General features: G+C 35.1%; 2 protein-coding genes across 3 annotated transcripts; one reads left to right on the top strand and one right to left on the bottom strand.

Moving 5' to 3' along the window:
• Window positions 1-618: 618 nt before the first annotated feature.
• LOC109101509 (neuronal acetylcholine receptor subunit non-alpha-2) lies at window positions 619-6,736 on the top strand. Its single transcript, XM_042738242.1, has 6 exons — window positions 619-1,506; window positions 2,174-2,325; window positions 3,618-3,666; window positions 4,459-4,567; window positions 4,664-5,540; window positions 6,590-6,736. Exons 1-6 carry the CDS (start codon window positions 1,446-1,448, stop codon window positions 6,734-6,736), a joined length of 1,395 nt encoding a protein of 464 aa, XP_042594176.1. The 5' UTR covers window positions 619-1,445.
• On the bottom strand, window positions 6,503-18,872 carry LOC109101517 (integrin alpha-6-like). 2 transcript variants are annotated; one of them, XM_042738241.1, is made up of 25 exons: window positions 18,575-18,872; window positions 18,238-18,365; window positions 17,981-18,072; window positions 17,649-17,886; window positions 17,376-17,486; window positions 16,083-16,299; window positions 15,748-15,953; window positions 15,571-15,662; window positions 14,317-14,445; window positions 14,030-14,112; window positions 13,771-13,835; window positions 13,445-13,593; window positions 13,217-13,360; window positions 13,005-13,120; window positions 12,530-12,686; window positions 11,259-11,348; window positions 11,072-11,151; window positions 10,102-10,176; window positions 9,575-9,677; window positions 9,081-9,266; window positions 8,826-8,930; window positions 8,588-8,698; window positions 7,595-7,693; window positions 7,366-7,491; window positions 6,503-7,201 (listed from the first exon to the last, which is right to left on the bottom strand). In XM_042738241.1, exons 1-25 carry the CDS (start codon window positions 18,742-18,744, stop codon window positions 7,151-7,153), a joined length of 3,123 nt encoding a protein of 1,040 aa, XP_042594175.1. In that variant the 5' UTR covers window positions 18,745-18,872; the 3' UTR covers window positions 6,503-7,150. The 2 variants fall into 2 exon arrangements, with proteins under 2 accessions (XP_042594175.1, XP_042594174.1); XM_042738240.1 differs by having other exon boundaries at window positions 13,771-13,844; window positions 18,575-18,870.
• Between the last annotated feature and the right edge of the window lie 295 nt (window positions 18,873-19,167).

Genomic DNA, 19,167 nt, shown 5'->3' with positions numbered 1-19,167 from the left:
TCGTTATCACATTAATCACCAATTCTACTTGCTGGGGTTTAGGACTGTATTTTTGCTTTGCATTTTTAGTGTTTTTCAATGTTAACTCATCATGACTGTGGCTCTGCTGATTTGACAGGTGGCGACAGTGCAGTCAGAGGAGTGTGCAAATGGAGGCCGAGATGCATTATTTAAAGGAGTGTATGAATATTTAAGTTATTTTCCAGTCTGTTTTTGCTCTCTTCTGAAGATGGCAGTCTGTGTGCAGATTCATGCTGACATGCATCTTCAGTGTAGATGAAGGAAGCTAAGCAAAGATGTGAGTCAGCAACCATTAAATCATAATTCCAAATGCAATAATACCAGTGTAGACTTCACAACTTTTAACTATTGCAATGCATTTTTCTGTTTCTATCCATGCATTATTGACTTTGACAGAGTTTTGTTATGTATTAGACATTTGACCATGTTTTTATGTTAAGTTTAATTTCATGTTCGAATGATTGAGAATCACATGCAATGGCATAAGAGAAAAGTGACACAGACCCTCACGGAGGCCACAGCTGGTTCCAACTGGAGCAGAAAATCATCTGAGCTCAGACAGTAACCATGAGGCTGAGGAGATATGTTTGCCCGAGCTGCTGCTTGGACTCAGTGTGAGTGTTTACACAAGAGATTCCGCTGAGTTTTTATTGTAATATGTCTGTGAGATTGTAAACAAACACACTCTAGACCAGTGCATATTGTTACCAAGACTAAGTTAGATTTCACCTTTATATAGCCAAAAAAAAAAAAACTAATAATTTCTCATACAAATAGTACCAAGGGACATAAAACTGACCAAAGCTGAAGAAAAACCATTCAAACAATACTTACTGTATACTTGTATACAATATACAATTATTACTGGAAGTTTTGGACTTTGAATGATGGAAAATAAGTTGACAACTATAATTGGAAGTTGAGACTGTCTTATGATTTACATAACAAATATCATTTGAGGTACATAGAGCTTTTAAAGGGCCTATTATTTATGTATTAAAATTGCTTACATCTCATATATATATATATATATGTGTGTGTGTGTGTGTGTGTGTGTGTGTGTGTGTGTGTGTGTGTGTGTGTGTAACTGTGAGAAATTGTGCTGTTGACCACCTTGGCCAAAGAGTGACAGTTACAATTACACTGTGCAGCATTTTCTGAGTATGTTGATTTATTTGCTGAAGCTGTGCATTCATCTGTCCCTTTAAACTGACACGCACGCGCGGGACCCGAGCGCGCGCGCGCCTGGATGGATTCCATCTAGGAGTGATCTACTCACATTCCCTGCTTTACTATGATCTAGTATTCTCAACAAATAACAACTACAAACTTTTATCGATTGTTACGAGAAGTTTTTTTAAAGAGCAATTAATACGTTAACATTTATTTTAGTTGGTGTTCAATATCAAATACTTTCTCCCAAAATGACGCTGGCAGTCATTGGTCTTTTTACCCTGTTTACCAGCATCATCGCCACCACGCCTGGTAAGTACAAAACAATCACTGTCTCTTTCTTCCCTGTTAAGTTATTTCAATGTTTGTTTATCAGCCTTTTTTGTTTTTGAGTTATGGACTATGCATAATGCATTTAAAGAGCTGAAAAACATTTATTATTTGAAATCAATTTGTAATGGATAATTGTGTTGTCAGAATGATTTATGTTCGTACCGCACAGGTCGCAATAATTACATAATGAGTCGCTGAACAAAGTTTTGAATCGTTGTCAGCAATAACAGTCAGCGAATTATAAGAAATCTTATCATGATTATTTATTTTTTATTTACTTAAATTTCTCCTCAAAATGTAATTTGTTCGCTGTGTTTAGTTGAGTGCACTTGTCCTCAGTTGAGGTCAGTAAACAATTAGTGAAGGACGCAGAGAGCGGACTTCTGCTGACTGCCATGTCTATGAAGTGTCTGGTTTCTGTCTGTCCTTGTCTGTATGTTATTACACTTAGTGTGCTCTATTCATATGACTCACTTTTATAACACAGCCATTTAGCAGTTAAATAAAGCACATACACTGTTATTTCAGCTATAGAAGGTAACATTAGTAGAAGGTCACTTGAGAGTGAGAGTAGTATAAACAATGGTTTTAAGCTGTAAGAAGTCACATCAATAATGTAATAAGATGATGATAATGTGTGTTTTAGCATCTAGAGAGTTTGTATCTCTGGCAGAAAGAGAAGATGCTCTTCTAAGGGAGTTGTTTCAGGGGTACCAGCGTTGGGTCAGGCCGGTTCAGCATGCAAACCACTCTGTGAAGGTCCGCTTTGGCTTGAAGATATCTCAGCTAGTGGATGTGGTAAGACAAACATACAGAATCAGAATTTTTAAACTTAATTTGAAAGCCTAGCTTTGACTGGCTTTGGTTGGTCTCTGTCCATGGTGCTGAAACACAACAGATGGAGCTGTCCATGGTTTTGAAAACCATTGACTTTTGAAGCCAGTTTATCTGTATATTAGGCAAATAATATTAGGTGCATTTGCTTCTTTAGTCTATATATAGAAAATATTGCCTTATTGCAGCTCACATCCATATTTTTTCCCCATCTCCTGGATTTATTCTGCCTCACTTTATCTTTGAAAGGGTTTTGTTGTTCAGAAGACTCGTGTGATAGGAGGCTGAATTATTAAAAGAGCAGAGATCCAGAGAGCTGTAGCATCTTTAACAGTGTGCACCCACAAAAATCCATTGGTGTGCTATTTCCCTCTGTGATTAAATTATTCAAACTAAACTGATAGTAATTCAGCATATTTCGATGAAAATGTATTTGCTCAGCAAATGCTGCAGGTATTCATTTCATCAAATGGACAGACACACACCAATTCAACGCAGTAGTGATCTAAGCTACTTTGAGCCTGAATGAGTACATTGTTTTCTTGGTAAAACCTGCTTCAATGTAAAATTTTAATTATGCATGAAATCCATCAGCATTAAAATGTATTTTATTAATGCTTCAAAAAAAAAAAAAAAAAAAAAAAAAAAAAATTACAAATTGGTAGCAATAAACACCAAAATATAAAGTACACCATCAAGTCTTTGTGTTCCTTAATGATAATAATCAATCTATGATGACGTCAACTTACTGTTGCTACGTGTACACCTTGTAATGTGATTTACTTGATAAGGGCTCAGATGTGCCTGTCTGATATTATTAATTTAAAACCTACCTAAAGGCACAGGTGCCCAAGAGCCACATAATTCAGAGTATTAGATGGCTTTAAAAGTGGTTATGCTGGACGTTTATCAAAAGATATAGCCAATGATTTTAAGGGCTATGGAAAATAAATAAGGACAGCTATTATTATGTGGGCTGAGTCACCCCTCTCAGCACAGCTCTTCCTCGAATATCTCATAATCTCAAGAAATATAGGTAATAATATAAACCTGTTTGATGAAAAGTCTTTACCCAGTGTGGTTATTTATGCTGCTTATTCTGTTTTACAGCAGATTTATATCTCAGGAAGGTTGTTTTTTATTAGATTTTGTTAATTATTTGTGTTTATCTCTTTTTTTTTTTTTTGTATTTATATATATGGTTATCTCATTCATGCATATCTTTGTTTTTTTTTGTTCTCTGTTTATGAATTTAGGATGAGAAAAACCAACTCATGACCACTAATGTGTGGCTATGGCAGGTAAGTGACCATAAGCATCACTGTAAAAATGGTCTGGGAATTGTCTAAAACTGAAATAAAAATGAACAAAATTATATAGACATTGTTTTTAACAACAAAAACCAATACAAATGACAAAACATTAAATTAGACTTATGTACCCTCTAGAAGCTTGCGTTTTGCAAGTTCTGCATTATTGTGCCATCCCAAAGAGGCACAAAATCACTTTCACAGACTTTTACATGAACTGTTCCCTGCTGGTGGAATGTCGCCCAACTCAATTCGAGCAGCTGAGTCCTTTGCCATCTTCAAGAGATGGGTAAAAACACATATCTTCTAACTTTATTTGACCTTATTAACTTTAGCACTCTCTATTCAAATTCTATTTTAACTACATGTTTTCTTTTTTATAAAAAAAACACACTTGACCCTCTAACACTTGCACTCTATTTGTTTTCTAATGGCTTGTTATATTATTTTTTTTAGCCTCTAACACTAGCTTTATTCTTTTTCTGTACCATCATCTTGTTTTCTTTTTGTTATGTGTATATACATGTATATATAATAAACCTTGCTATGTGTACTGTGATAGGCTAACTGAGACTATTGCTCTTTTGTTGGTTTTGATCGCTTCTGTTGTCTTCATTTATGAGTCGCTTTGGATAAAAGCTTCTGCTAAATGACTAAATGTAATGCAAAATTAAAATGAAAAATATCATATAAAAATAAAAAAATTCAAATATAAATAAAAACTATAAAAGTATCTCAATTATCTTTTTTTTGTTATAACGAACTCAAAATTATTCTTTTTCTTAAGAATGGCTGGATTATAAACTGCGATGGAACCCTGAGAATTATGGTGGCATCACCTCTATAAGAGTCCCGTCAGAGAGCATCTGGCTCCCAGACATTGTTTTATATGAGAAGTAAGTTTGTGCCATTGGTGTGGATATCAGGTGTAACAAGAATGACTTATTTTGAAATATTAAGATATAAATATATGCTATCCTGACCACTTTTAGTGCTGATGGACGTTTTGAAGGCTCACTTATGACCAAAGCCATCGTGCGGTACAACGGCATGGTCACATGGACGCCTCCTGCCAGCTACAAGTCCGCCTGCACCATGGACGTGACCTTTTTCCCATTCGATCGGCAGAACTGTTCTATGAAGTTTGGCTCTTGGACGTATGATGGAAACATGGTCGAACTAGTCCTCATCAATCAGCAGGTGGACCGAAGCGACTTCTTTGATAACGGCGAGTGGGAGATTCTCAGCGCCACTGGGGTCAAAGGCAGTCGGCGAGACGGCCACCTCTCCTACCCCTACATCACGTACTCGTTCATCCTGAAACGTCTTCCTCTCTTCTACACACTCTTCCTCATTATTCCCTGCCTGGGCTTGTCCTTTCTTACAGTGCTGGTCTTCTACCTGCCCTCTGATGAAGGGGAAAAAGTCTCTCTCTCCACCTCCGTCCTGGTGTCCCTCACTGTGTTCCTTCTCGTCATCGAGGAGATCATCCCTTCTTCCTCCAAGGTTATCCCGCTGATTGGAGAGTACCTGCTTTTTATCATGATTTTTGTCACTCTCTCCATCATCGTGACGGTTTTTGTGATCAACGTCCACCACCGCTCTTCAGCTACTTACCATCCCATGTCTCCGTGGGTGCGTTCGCTGTTTCTCCAGCAGTTGCCTCATTTGCTCTGCATGAGGGGAAACACAGACCGCTATCATTACCCAGAGCTGGAGCCTCACAGCCCTGACCTTAAGCCCAGGAACAAGAAAAGGCCACCTGGCCCTGAAGGAGAAGGTCAAGCTCTGATTAATATGCTGGAACAGGCTACCAACTCGGTTCGCTACATCTCACGCCACATTAAAAAGGAGCATTTTATTAGGGAGGTAAGGGCTTGAAGATGTCTTGAGATGAAGGTAAAGGGAAGTTTCTAATGAATGACTGCATATATAAATAAAAAATGAAAAATATTTTTAGACATGCACTAAAGTTTAAGCTCGTTTAAAATACTTTTTTTGGAATAATGCATTAACTTCAAAAGTGAGAATTCTTTTGAAACAAAGTGTTTACTATTTAAAATAAATGCTGCACTTTTGAGTTCGCTGTTATCAAGAAAAAAAAAGTTTCCTAGTTTTTAAAAAAAGTATTGGGCAGCATAACTATTTTCACCATTGATAATAATAAGAAATGTTTCTTGAGAAGCAAATCATCATATTAGAATGATTCATCAAGGATCATGTGACACTGAAAACTGGAGTAATGGCTGCTGAAAATGAAACTTTCCATCACAGTAATTTATAGTAAAGATTTATTTTTACAGTATTACTGCTTTTATTGTATTAAAAAAAAAACATAAGCAAAATCTTTTGAAACCATAAAAATAGTAACAGTAAACAATGGTGTATATATATTTATTTGTCCAAAATATATTTAGAAAATATCCACATTTTAAAATGTTAAATATATTTTTACCCAAAATGTACTTTACAATTTTCATACATTTTAACAGTTTGTAAATGTTTTAGATTTAACATTTTTGAAAAGTATTGTCTTTCCCTTTCAGTAAATTCTGTAATATATAGAATATTTATACAAATATAGAATATATGTAATATAGAAATGTGAAGGTTTAAATAAAAAAAAATACATTTTTGAAATTTGGAAAAATATTTTTTCTTATGCTGATTGATTACAATATATATTTAGCATAAATTTGAAATATAGTTTGGCCAGAATCTATGTTATTTTTTGCTATATATTTAATGTTGTTTTGCAGTAATAAGGTTGCTCTATCATACTGTTGATGTTAAGAATAAAGAAAGGAATAAAAATGATGTTTATTAGTACTAATGACTTTTTTAGTGTTGACTATTATTTGTTGATGAAGATGCCAGTCATGATAGTTATGATAATGAACATTCCTTCACTCTTCCAGGTAGTTCAGGACTGGAAGTTTGTGGCTCAGGTGTTGGACAGGATTTTTCTCTGGGCCTTCCTCACAGTCTCTGTGCTCGGCACCATTCTCATCTTTACACCTGCCCTCAAGATGTTCCTGCGCACACCTCCGCCTCCTTCTCCGTGACACTTGAGTCATTCCAGTCAAATACACCACATCGCGAAAGGAAATTTTACTCTACCACCAACATTACAGACAGTGCACATTACTATGTAAATGTAGTTTGTTCTTTCACTGCATTAGATACTGAAATGTATGATTAACATTGTAAGATGACAATGTTAATCAGATGTGATGTAAGCAGAGTAGCATCATTTGTCCTTAGTGTTACATGTTTACAACTTTTTGTTTGTAGATTATTTAGTTATTAATTCTCAACATTTTATTTAGACAACATAAAAAAAGAAAAAGAAAAACACAAAAAACAAAGAAGAAAAATACTTTTTTTGACCTGTGCAAGAAAAAATAAAATCTCCACAGAATCAGAAAACTGCTTTGTCCATCTTCCTGAGAAGACACAACTCTGTCCTGTCCTGATTCTTAGCATACCTTCTTTTCGTTAGCACAAATTCCACAATTCAAGCATTCAAACTGAGAAGCAAAAAAACAATACAATTAAATAAAAAATCACAGCAAATTAATACTCTGTCTGCACATGAACTACCTTCAGCCTTTCTAGCTACAATGTAAATATTATTTAATGCCTATCTTTCTGGTAAACCAAATTAGGTTAGAGATGATGAGTGTCACATTACCTTCTTTAACAGGTAGAAGAGAAGACCCAGTAAAAACAGTGCAGTCAATATGCTGAGTAGAATGACCCACCACGGGACTCGACTGAACAAAGCAGGCTTTCTCTCACGAAAGACCGTTAGCTTCACCTATATTAGTCAAAGAAATATTATTTCAGTTCGTTTCGTCTAATCATTGCACAATCAAATAAAAAAATTGTATAGATGAGTGCTAATCTACAGGACACTTAACCTTAATATCGGATGGCTGCATCCCAATATTCTGCAGAGTCGCATTAAGAGTCAAAAACGCATCCAGTACTATATCCAAGTAGTTCAATGAACTATACTCCTGTAAAGAAAAAAACATCTTGTCAGTATGCTCACACCTAAAAATGTATCCAATCTCAAGAAAAGGCAATAGACAAACCAAACCATTATAATTAAAAAATAGAGTAAACATTTAATTTGAGTCCTCTTAAAAAAAAAAAAACTAAGAGGACTGACAAAAATAAGGTAAAAACTGTGAACATATGATGATTTGCTTCTCAAGAATACGTATAGTCCTTTAACGAAAAATAAAAGTGAAAAAAATAGATATAGAAAGAACAACTGGAACAAGATGGTGCCCAGTGGTGTGTTGGCAGCTTGGCTTGCTCTGTTATGTTTTATTGTTTTTTACTTTTTATCTTGTGTTTACTCCCTCAGTATGGCCAGAGAGATAGATAGATGCATAAGAATCATAATCATAAATGCATAAGAAAAGTGACAACCCTCTTGGAAAAACCTGATGCTGAGTAAATTTTGACAGAGTCTTTCATTTTTGGGTTAACTATCCCTTTAATGCAAATCAGTGTGAACTTATTTAATTTGAGTCCTCTAACAAAAATCACATACATGAATAAAAAAATAAATAAAATAAAATAAAAAAAGTTTTAACTTTATTAATTCAAATTAATTCAAACAAATGTCTTATAATTTAATTATAAATTGGCAATAACACTTCATATTGCTACCATAAATTTCAAATGTTTAGGACTATTGCTACATTAATCAACATAGATTGAGCTAGCAGTAAAAACATTTTTGGCGTGTAGACCAAATTACTTTAAATTTAAATGGAAAATATCACACAGTAACCTTGCAGTTTGAGTTCTGCTTAATATAATCAGTTGGGTTGAACTCCCAACTAACTTTAATGAGCAGAGAAAGTCTTATAGTGCAGAGAAAAGTGCAGCAACTGTACCTCAAGAAAAGTATTGTTCCACAAGCGTGCGTGAAAAACAACGTCTGTAGTGCTGTCCACTGCCTCAAGAGGGCACTTTATCTCCACACATCTTAAATCATCAGCACATGTCTGGGGCGGCAACGTGAAAGGTAGAAAAACATTTTCAATAATGACAAACTTAAGTACCTTAAAACCTTTGATATACATTTTAAAGACACTAGTATAACTACTGATAGTAGTGAAAAGAAAAAGTTACCAGGATTTTATACTTTCTTCTGTTGCCCATAAAGGGAAAAACATCAGAGGCAAGAGCCTTCAGGCTTGATTCATGCTCTACTTCACGGCGTCCTCTGGATGACGCCTAAAGAGTGAGCATTGGAAACATTAGGGACCTCTCCCACAATGCTATAGAAGGAATTTATCATATATCAAATACAGAGAGCTGCAAAATAGAACCAGTGACAGCTAATAAATGATCATTCTTTAACTTTATATCTCCTGAAGGAACTACCTTGGTAATTCGGAGTGGGTTGATTGCATCTGCTGGCATGCAGTGAATAATATTTTCTCGATGATCCTTGATCTGCAGATTCTGCACAAGGTACAGGAGCCGTTTTCCCTCCTTGGTTGCATTTGGCCACTGAATGTTCAGCACAACAGAACCAAAGGACTTCAGAGGCCGACCAACGTTACTGATCTGACACAGAAGAACATTTGCACAAAATTAACAGGACTTTTATTATACTGGACTCTTTATGTAAATAAAATATACTGCCAAATACTGTACATTCACAGACAGAGATGCACTACCTCTCTCTGTGACAAGCTGCTGAGGTATAAATATGCTAATACATAGGCTACTATCTGCAAAATATTATTATAATCATTCAGTTGTTATGTCTAGAAACTGAAAGAGCTTAAACCAGATTGAATTAAGGTTAGTGATAATGAATAATAAAGCATTGTAATTCATTACTGTAGCTTTAAGGAGGCTGAAACACCAACCCTGAACTTATATTGGACCAAAGAGCCGATATCATCTTCTGATTTCATTGCTTTCAAATCTTTTACTTCTCCTCCAAAGAATAACTGGGAAGGTTTAGCAAGACTACAAAGACAAAATACATCAGAAAAAAAAAGCATTCCGTTATTCAGAGAACAGCAGTGTTTTAAATACTTTAAATCACAAGCATTGCAGAATCCACATTAATACTTGTACACTACCGTTCAGTAAGATTTTAAAAATGTTTTTGAAAGATCTCTTATGTCCTCACCTAGGCTACATTCATTTGACCAAAAATAGAAAATAAAAATATTTTTTTACATTTTAAACATCTTATTATCAATATTGAAAACAATATTCATCGCTGATGAACAGAAAGTTCAAATGAACAGGATTTATTTGAAATGAATAAATGTCTTTACTGTTACTTTTGACAATTGAAAGTGTGCTTGGTAAATAAAAGTATTAATTTCCTTCAAAAAACTTGCTGACTGCTGTACATTTTTGATTAACAATTAACAAGACTTACCCAGTGATTTTCAGATGCAGTTCAAAGATAATTTTTGCTTCTGCAACGACTACTGGAATATTTTGATTGCTGATCCTATTGCCAAAAAACAAACAAACTTTTACTACAAAAATAGTAACAGATTTCCAAACCCATTAACTTGTAAAGTTCTTCATACTATTAACTATTATACTACTTCTAATATCAGGGCTGGATTGGTAATCGCGTAATACCGGCCATTTTCCCGGTAGGTCGACGCACTTAAGGGGCCGACAGAATGTTTTGTTTTTTTTGCCGAGGACCATCACGCAGGGACAGCGAGCAGCCAGTGACCAATTGGTTTGTCTCCTGTATTGACAGTGTAAACATCCAATCACAATGTGCTATAGACGAAGCGATGACGTATTTTACGCCTTTCACCCCAACTTCTTCCTCGTCTGCTTTTCCCATGTTTTCACAGCAGCTTTATCAAGAACAGGCTTGCTCTGTGGTGAGTGATGCGGGCCAAATAAGCCAGGCAGGAGGAGAAGAAGAGAGTAGTTGAATCTGTAAAGTGCTTGATAGGGACTCGCAGCGGAGGCAGGCATCTAACCTATCCTAATGTGTGCACGCCACACATTGTGTAGAATATAAAAACAGTTAACACTTTTTAATAAAATGTAAATTCGTCAACCAAAGTCAAGTCAAGTGTGTTCATAGAGGTTTTCATGGGCCAATGTGAATAAAGCTAGATTTAAATAAAAAAAGACACAATATTGTTGGACCTTACGTTTTATTCTTATCCAAAACAAGATGTGATATGAATTTGTGATACCTAGGATACATACATACACTACCAGTCATATATATATATCGAAGTAGTGGTGGGCCGTCTGGACCAAAAAATGCCAGGGACGATTTTTTGTCTCAGTCCAGCCCTGACTTCTATTAAAGTATTATGTTGATTAATTGTTAAACTAGAGGTTAAGATATCATCACAGAGTCTTCTTACGTTTTTAGCAACATAGTCACTTTAGCGCTTGTTACTCTCAAGGAAAGCCTTCCTATGTTAAGTATCATGAAGAATGAAACCTGAAAGTGTTGAAAAGAAAAGAACATGAATTAGGAGGCTGACAGATTTGATTATAGATTGAACATGTGCTTGATGGTCTGAGTAAAATTTTAATTACTCTTCATACCTCTGAGTCTCTTTTAAAAGGATTTCCAAGTTGGAATTCAGCCTGTGTTTTATTTTCATTTGGGTTAAAATTCACCTGATCTTGCTGCACCTTGATATAAAACAAAAGGCATTTGAAAACACCACCTACGTATATGTAAAATCTGAAAGAATGTACACTAAATCACTTAATTTAAGACTTATTTCAATTAAATAACATGTTTCGCTCACTTTGCTCAGTCATTGTTTAGTGAGTAAAATAGACGAAATGATAAATATATTGTTGGACAATATTTTAAAGACAGTAATACTGGTAATTACAAGTCTGCAAGGTGCGTGGGCAATGTTTACAATGTGTAAGAACATTTAAAAACAACTAATTACCTTTTATTTAGCATGCTAACATGCACCACTAGTTATCTGAAACTTTCTAGTTCATTCAGTTCAACTGAGGACAGTAGGGAATACTTTACATAGTTGTTTGGAACAACTTGAAAATCCGACATTCTTTTTTTTTGAGCGTACAAGTCTAGGCCTGAATATGACAGTCCTTCCAAACAGATGCAACAGAGCGTTATACACAGGGGTGCAAATAAGTTTTTCAGTCTGGTTCTCTTAAGAAAACCTGGAGATTTGATTTGGTCCTCACACTGCACATAGTAATAATAGTGATAATATTATTGCACTTTATTTAGTTAGTTTTTAAAAAATAAAATAATCAACAAAATAACAATGTGTGATAACAATATTATATTTTAAAATAAAAAGAGTATTAAATACAAATATGTTTATTTTATAGTAAACTTAAAAATAAAATGCTAATGTTTACGTTTATTTATGAATTTTCTTAATTTTCAACCTTAAATTCAGCAGGCTTTTATTTTGGCGGGTTGCCGGCAAGTAAGTATTTGCGCTTCCAGGTTTAGCGCCGATTGAAGAGCGTCAGTGAATGAAATGTTTTATTTCGTGCTTTGAAAACGGCAGCAGGTAGCCTAGATTTGTGCTTTCATCTTGAATAGAAATATTATACAGTACAGTTTGTCAATCTAAAATGGTAATTGTGCATTAACAGCTGTCAAACATATGGGTACACAAATGCGCTGTCAGAACTTATTTCTACAGCGCATTTTTTTTTTTTGGTCATGCATGTGGACCTGCAGACCATTTATGTGCACCCCTGGTTATACAAATGTGACTGCATTATGGTAAAAAAACAAAACATAGTCAGGCTTTTTGATACAAACGTCCCAAGAATTACACAGAAATTTGTTTTCAGTAAAATGGGACACTCACAGTACTCTTCTTCAGCTCAAATGATGATAGCTGCAGAAATTCTGGAAACGTCACAAAAAGTTGGCTCTGGTGTGCATCTTCTCCACCTTTGTTGGTTACAGTGACCTCCAGGGCAACATTCTTATCACCAGGAGAAATTACAGGAATATCATTTCCCCTTCAACACACAAAGATACAGCAAAATTCAGGGATGCCATAGAAAGTTTTTTTCTTATATTACAAAATGTGCCAAATATGTAGCTAATATGCAAATCGTATTGTGTTATTCAAACATAATTGGATAATTACTTGAGTACTGCCCCTGAGATATTAAAACTCATAGGTCCACATTTGTCAGTACATGTTTTGCAGTTGAAGCAACAAAACACTAGTTTTATACAAACTTCATGCCAAATATCAATCATGTGCAATTTTTGAGTTATAGAAAACACATCAGCCCTAAATCATGCACAAGCCACATAGACAATGGTTTTACATGGCTAGAGGGTCACATTTGTCTTGTTGTTGGTCTCTGGTGCAGAACCTATATTTGAGCTGCAGGTTACTCTGACAGATGTTGTCAGTTCCACAGCCGGCATTTCTAAAGGTGACCTGGAGACAAAATATTATGTGACAAAGAAATCCAAGTTTGAGACCGGTAAATATTAAAGCAATACAACAAGTGTTATGGTAAATTTAACAATGTACCTCTGCTTTGGTTGCATGTTCTTGCAGAGCGTTCAGAACTGGCTCTAAGCCAGGGAGGTTTCTGATTGTCTGTTTTGGATTGTTAGACGGCAAAGAAATAGACAGGCTGATGAAAATGCTGGTCAGCTTATCCTGGATATTTCCCTAAGACACAATAAAATGGTTTTTATCATGAATTCTCACTTGCAATTCTTAAAACCAGCAAATCAGAGTATGAGTTGATAGTACCAGCAGCCTGAGCTGGGTCTGGATACACTCTTGTTTGCCCTCAGACAGTTCCTGGTATCCCTGGGCAGCCTCAGGATTAACAAAGACCACTCGTGAATGAAGACCCCTCTCTATCCGCAGTGTATCAGCCTTTAGCGTGTAGCTGATCCCTGCAGAAAGGTGACTATCAGATGCGATTAAATGCTACAGAAAGTTCAAAGAAATTGCTCTGACAAGTTATTTTATAACTAATCAAACACACCCATTTTGGGTGACTCATAAAGATTGCTCTGGGACATTGATTTTTGTTTTGATATTTAAGCATGCGGTATGGAGAACGGACTCACTCAGTTTGTGATTGTATGTAGGTGTCTGGGCAGTGTAAGTAAAGCAGGACTGAGCTGTAATATCGCTAAAAATGCTTTAAAAGAAAAAAAAAATTAAAAACAAAATAATTTTGACAGACAGACAGACAGATAGATAGATAGATAGATAGATAGATAGGTAGGTAGATAGATAGATAGATGGATGGATGGATGGATGGATAGATAGATAGATAGATAGATGGATAGATGGATAGATAGATAGATTATGCTGTTATCTCACCATGAATATTTCTTGCAGTCCTCGAAATCAATACTATTTGGTGTTAATGTTAAGGTCTTTTTTATGTTTACCACTGGTTTAGTCTTAAAAAAAGAAACAGAAGAAATATTAAAATATAAATAATTTAGTATTCTGAAATGTTCAGATCCTACAAAATGATATTTAATGAAAATATCTTTATAATGTGTGGTGTGTCTGGTTATTCTATCACTTCATAGGAATTATATGAATGTAAAACATCTGATCAACCATGAATCTATGGTTTTATGAATGTAGGAAACATCTAACCTATAAATTTGCACACTATCTGAAAGTGAACCCACAGCAAGGTCTGGATAGCCATTATCATCTATATCCATGTTTCCAGCCAAAGAATAACCAAACGATTTGATACTAGGGACTCCAGCATCTAAAACCTGTAAACAGAGACTGTTTCAATAGAGAGCCACTTTGAAAAAAGGGTGCAAAAGGGCATACACTGCGTTCCAAATTATTATGCAAGTGACATATCAATAGGATTTTGGTACAATAAAGACTGCAGGTTTCTCTTTGTGAGGTTTGGTTAGCAGTGACTGAAACACAGCTTTACACACAACTGTCAGTCTGGATGGAGAGGATCTTGAGACTCCAGTAGCTTCAAACACCTGTCTGCTGCTCAGCAGTGGCTTTTTACAGCTGGTATTACAATACAGTTAATTTGTTTGACAGAAACTTTCCTTAATAAATCTTTATCTGACCAAGATCTTCTGTGCTCTAAGTCACTCACAAATCTTTTGACAGTTCATTAACTTCTGTTAGCTTTTCACAAAATATTGTTTGTTTTGATGCCTTTTGCAAGACATTGCATTGTTTCATACTTTTCATCTTCAGAAAGATCTTTCTTCCTCACCATATTTCATGAAGACGACTTTCATACCTTTTTATGGACCTTGACACTGTTATTTACTTGGCAGTCTATGGGACAGTCTCAAGCCTCCCAGTTTTCATCCAAAATATCTTAAATTGTGTTCCGAAGACGAACGGAGCTTTTACAGGTCTGGAACGACATGGGGGTAAGTGATTAATGACAAAATTTTTATTTTGGGGTGGAGTATCCCTTTAATAATGTAGTACAACCTCTTTAAGTAGGGTTTCCATTTACCTAAGAAGACCTGGCAAACTATTGAACAAATCTGTCTGAGATTCTAAAAGATGTGAAAAACACAAACAAAAATCTGACTCTTTATTGTACCGAAATCCTATTGATATGTCACTTGCATAATAATTTGGAATGCAGTGTAGAAGATCTCCATAATGATTAATTCTGGCAGTAATAATATAATATAATATAATATAATATAATATAATATAATATAATATAATATAATATAATATAATATAATACAGTTTCACATATTTTGACATTGTATATATATATATATATATATTACTTATAAAAAACATTCAAAGTATTTTTAACTCAAATTCTAATGCAATAAATGAAGAAATAAAAGAAATAAAAAAGATAAGAAGTTTATATATATGTGACTCCTTTTACAAACCTCTGGTTTTTGATGAAACTCTGCAGCTGAACCATGATATATGTACACCCGACCTCTCCCTGTATCCTCATTAGGAGCACTCACTGCAAAATCTGTTAATCAGAAAGCATCATCTTTTCGGACACATTGTAAAGCCGAGGCCCAAGACTGAAGTAAAAAAGAAACCTTTTATCCAACCTTGGTATCCATCTTGATTGATATCCCCAATATGCGCCACTGCTAGTCCAAACATGGAGTCCCTTTTCCCATATAGACACACTGGTTTGATTTGCTTCCAGCGCTGCCCTTTGGGTTGGTTGATGTAAACATACACAGCTCCTCCTACATCTTCATCCATGCTTTTATTGGAGAACTCGGGTGCACCCACAACAAGATCATCCCACCTGAAGCATTGCAGACATTAACTCCCTAATCAACTGTGTTGTAAAGGTATAATGCCTTTATTACTCATAAGAAATTTTACGATCACATCCTGTTTATTCATTTTTGTAACTTGTTAAGTGAAGACTCACCCATCTCCATTTAAGTCAAGAACAGCGAGGTCATAGCCAAAGGAGGAGGCCAAACCTGGGCCTTGAAGGATGTACTCAGCTTTTAGGTTCCTTGATTCTGCATTTTCTTCTGGTCTCAGCAGCAAAACCTCCCCGCTGTAGTTGGATCGCGGAGCCCCGGCCACAACATTCAACTCTCCTTTTTTCATTAGGTTCATTCCAGTATCGACAGCAAAGCCTGACAGAAAACAAAAGAAAATTAGTTGATAAACAGATGATATCAGATTTTAAAGTGTCATAGCATTCATACACTGCCATTCAAAAGTTTTGGATCAGTTAGACTTTTAATGTTTTTTAAAAAAAATTTAACTTTTAATGTTTTTTTTCAAGGTTGCATTTATTCGATCAAAAATATATTAAAAAAATAAAAAAAGCTCTAATTTTGTGAAATATTATTGCAATTTAAAATAATAGTTTTCTATTTTAATATACTTTAAAAGTATAATTTAATGACACAAAGCTGAATTTTTAGGATCATTACTCCAGTCTTCAGTGTCACAAGATCCTTCAGAAATCATTCTAATATGCTGATTTATTATAAATGTTGGAAACAGTTGTGTTGCTTTATATTTTGTTTGGGACCTGTGATACTTTTTTTCAGGATTCTTTGATTCATAAAAAGTTAAAAAGAACAGTTGTTATTCAAAATAGAAATTTTGTGTTTTTAATATTTTATTCATTAAAGAATCAAAGAAAAAAGTATCAAAGGTTCCAAAAAAATGTCAAGCAGCACAACAGTTTCAACACTAATAATAAATCAGCATATTAGAATGACTTCTGAAGGATCAAGTGACACTGAAGATTGGAGTAATGGCTGATAAAAATTCAGTGCTGCGTCACAGAAATTATTTTTTTTTTTAAAGTATATTAAAATAGGAAATTCTATTTTGTTCAATATTTATCAGTTTTTCAGCATTTTGATCAAATAAATACAGCCTTGATGAACATAAGAGAAGTTTTTCCCTGGGGTCCATTCATTAGTATGTTCAGAATGAGTAAATTTTTGCTGCTTAGTTTCAATAAATGCCTTTTTTGGGACTTCTAAAAGTTAGTGTGTTTCCCTGGTACATCGATTTGTATTCCTCATTTTAAATTTGCTGATGCATTCTAACATATTTCTGAATACTGCATCACACAAGATGAAGCATTTATATTTACAGTAATATATTATTTTGACCAAGGCTTTATTCAATACAGTTGTACTGTAAGTTGGCCTCTGGTACAACAGTAGTCCAAGAGGTTGACCATAATCACCTAAAAGGCTGCTGATGTCCACAGAAATAAGCTTTTGTTGAGGCTGATTATAATCTCCCGTTTCATAGGTCTCTAAAGAGAAGTCATTAACAGGCTCCATGTGCACAATGCCTAGTGTGAAAAAGAGATTATAAATGATAGACTGCAAGGTAATACTCAATATTACAGAGTTACAAAGTTACAATGAGTTCTAAAAAACATACATATAAATAAATTAAAATTTATTAAAATAAATAAAATTACATACCACCTTCCCAAAAATGTTTGCAGTACCTGTCCAGTCATATGCTCCTGGAGCTCCATAAACAAGATATTTGTTGTCTTTGGAAAATGCTACAGAGACACCTTGTTGACAGTAGCCAAACTTGTGCTTTTCTGGTTCCCGATTCTTACAAATTGTTCTTGTGGACGCTCCATCTGTCATTAAGGTAAGGTCCTGTTCCATGACAAAACATCTGCCCAATAACCGCCGGTTGTCAAAACTCCAATCCTGGTACCTGTGGGCACAAGTCTAGATAAAACAGAACACAGACTTTATGCATAATGTCAACAAAACATAATAAATTAGAACCAGTTGATATGAACCACACAAAATGCTTCTTTACCACTACTTTGCCTCCTCGTCCCTGACTTCGGACACGGACGCCCAGCCATTGCTTTTCTCTATGATCTTGTCCAGGAATGTTTTGGGGACGTTCTTTAAGATTAGAATAAGCTCTTTAAGACACTTAAACTGCTTGCATTATATATCAAAAAATAAAAATAAACAATGTATTTGCTCTTTACCATATTCAGCAATCCAACTGACTCATAAAGTATTAACAGTATGTGTTAAAGTAACAATAAGTAAAGCACAACCAACCTTTTATATCAACGGAAATGCGTTCACAATCATCAGATTGTGTTGTGAATTTACATCTGTACAGACCTCCAGATACATTGGCATTATGTTTGGGCAATGCTTTAGCACGAGGGGCTCCAATCAGCAATCTGAAGAGGAAAGTGTTGTCGATAAACAGATAATTATTTAATATTTCAATAATATTAATAAGCATGCAGGTAATTATAAAGTGTTAAGGTTTTAACTGTTTTTTTTTTTTTGAAAAACAATATGAAAAATGGCATTTTTTTTTAAATTTCTTGTTCGCTTAAAAAATAATAATAAAATAAAAAATATATAATAAGAACAAGTTTCTCACACTCGCTCATCTGAAGGTTTGAGTTGATGGTGCATGGCCATAGAAAACCCAAACAAAGTGCCTGCTTCTCCACGCAAGTTCATCACGTTCTGCGTGTCCAGGTTAAAAGACGACACCTCCACACGAAGCATCCACACGGTCAAGAGGAGAGCCCACTGACTGAACAACATGATGGTGGACCTCTCTGGAGCTGGATATGCACTGAGAGATTGTATATCACCCAGAAGAAAAACTCCCGCTGCAGGAGGGCGAGGCGATGTGACACATTATATAAGCCTTGGCTGATTTACCACCTCAGGGTGGGGATAAGACCAACCCAACTGTACAGCAGAGTTAATGTTTACCTGCAAAGGAAACCTGAAAACATGCCCTTTCATCCTCAATCATTGCCTGGCAGGCGTAGTCAAGTTCTAAAAAAATGAACATGTTACAACAAGGGCAATATCAAATGAGAAGGATCTACACGTGCAGTTGGGACAGATAAACTAGTCGGCATGAAAACCACAGAGCCATCATAAATAATAACAATATATATATTTTTTTTTAAAAATGCCTTTGTAAAACTTATTTATCTATCTCGACGCCAAATGAAA

Source organism: Cyprinus carpio, chromosome B14 (assembly GCF_018340385.1).
Source record: "Cyprinus carpio isolate SPL01 chromosome B14, ASM1834038v1, whole genome shotgun sequence".
NCBI lineage: Eukaryota > Metazoa > Chordata > Actinopteri > Cypriniformes > Cyprinidae > Cyprinus > Cyprinus carpio.
Note: the sequence above shows the minus strand (reverse complement) of the source record. Positions and strands in the feature narration are given on the sequence as shown.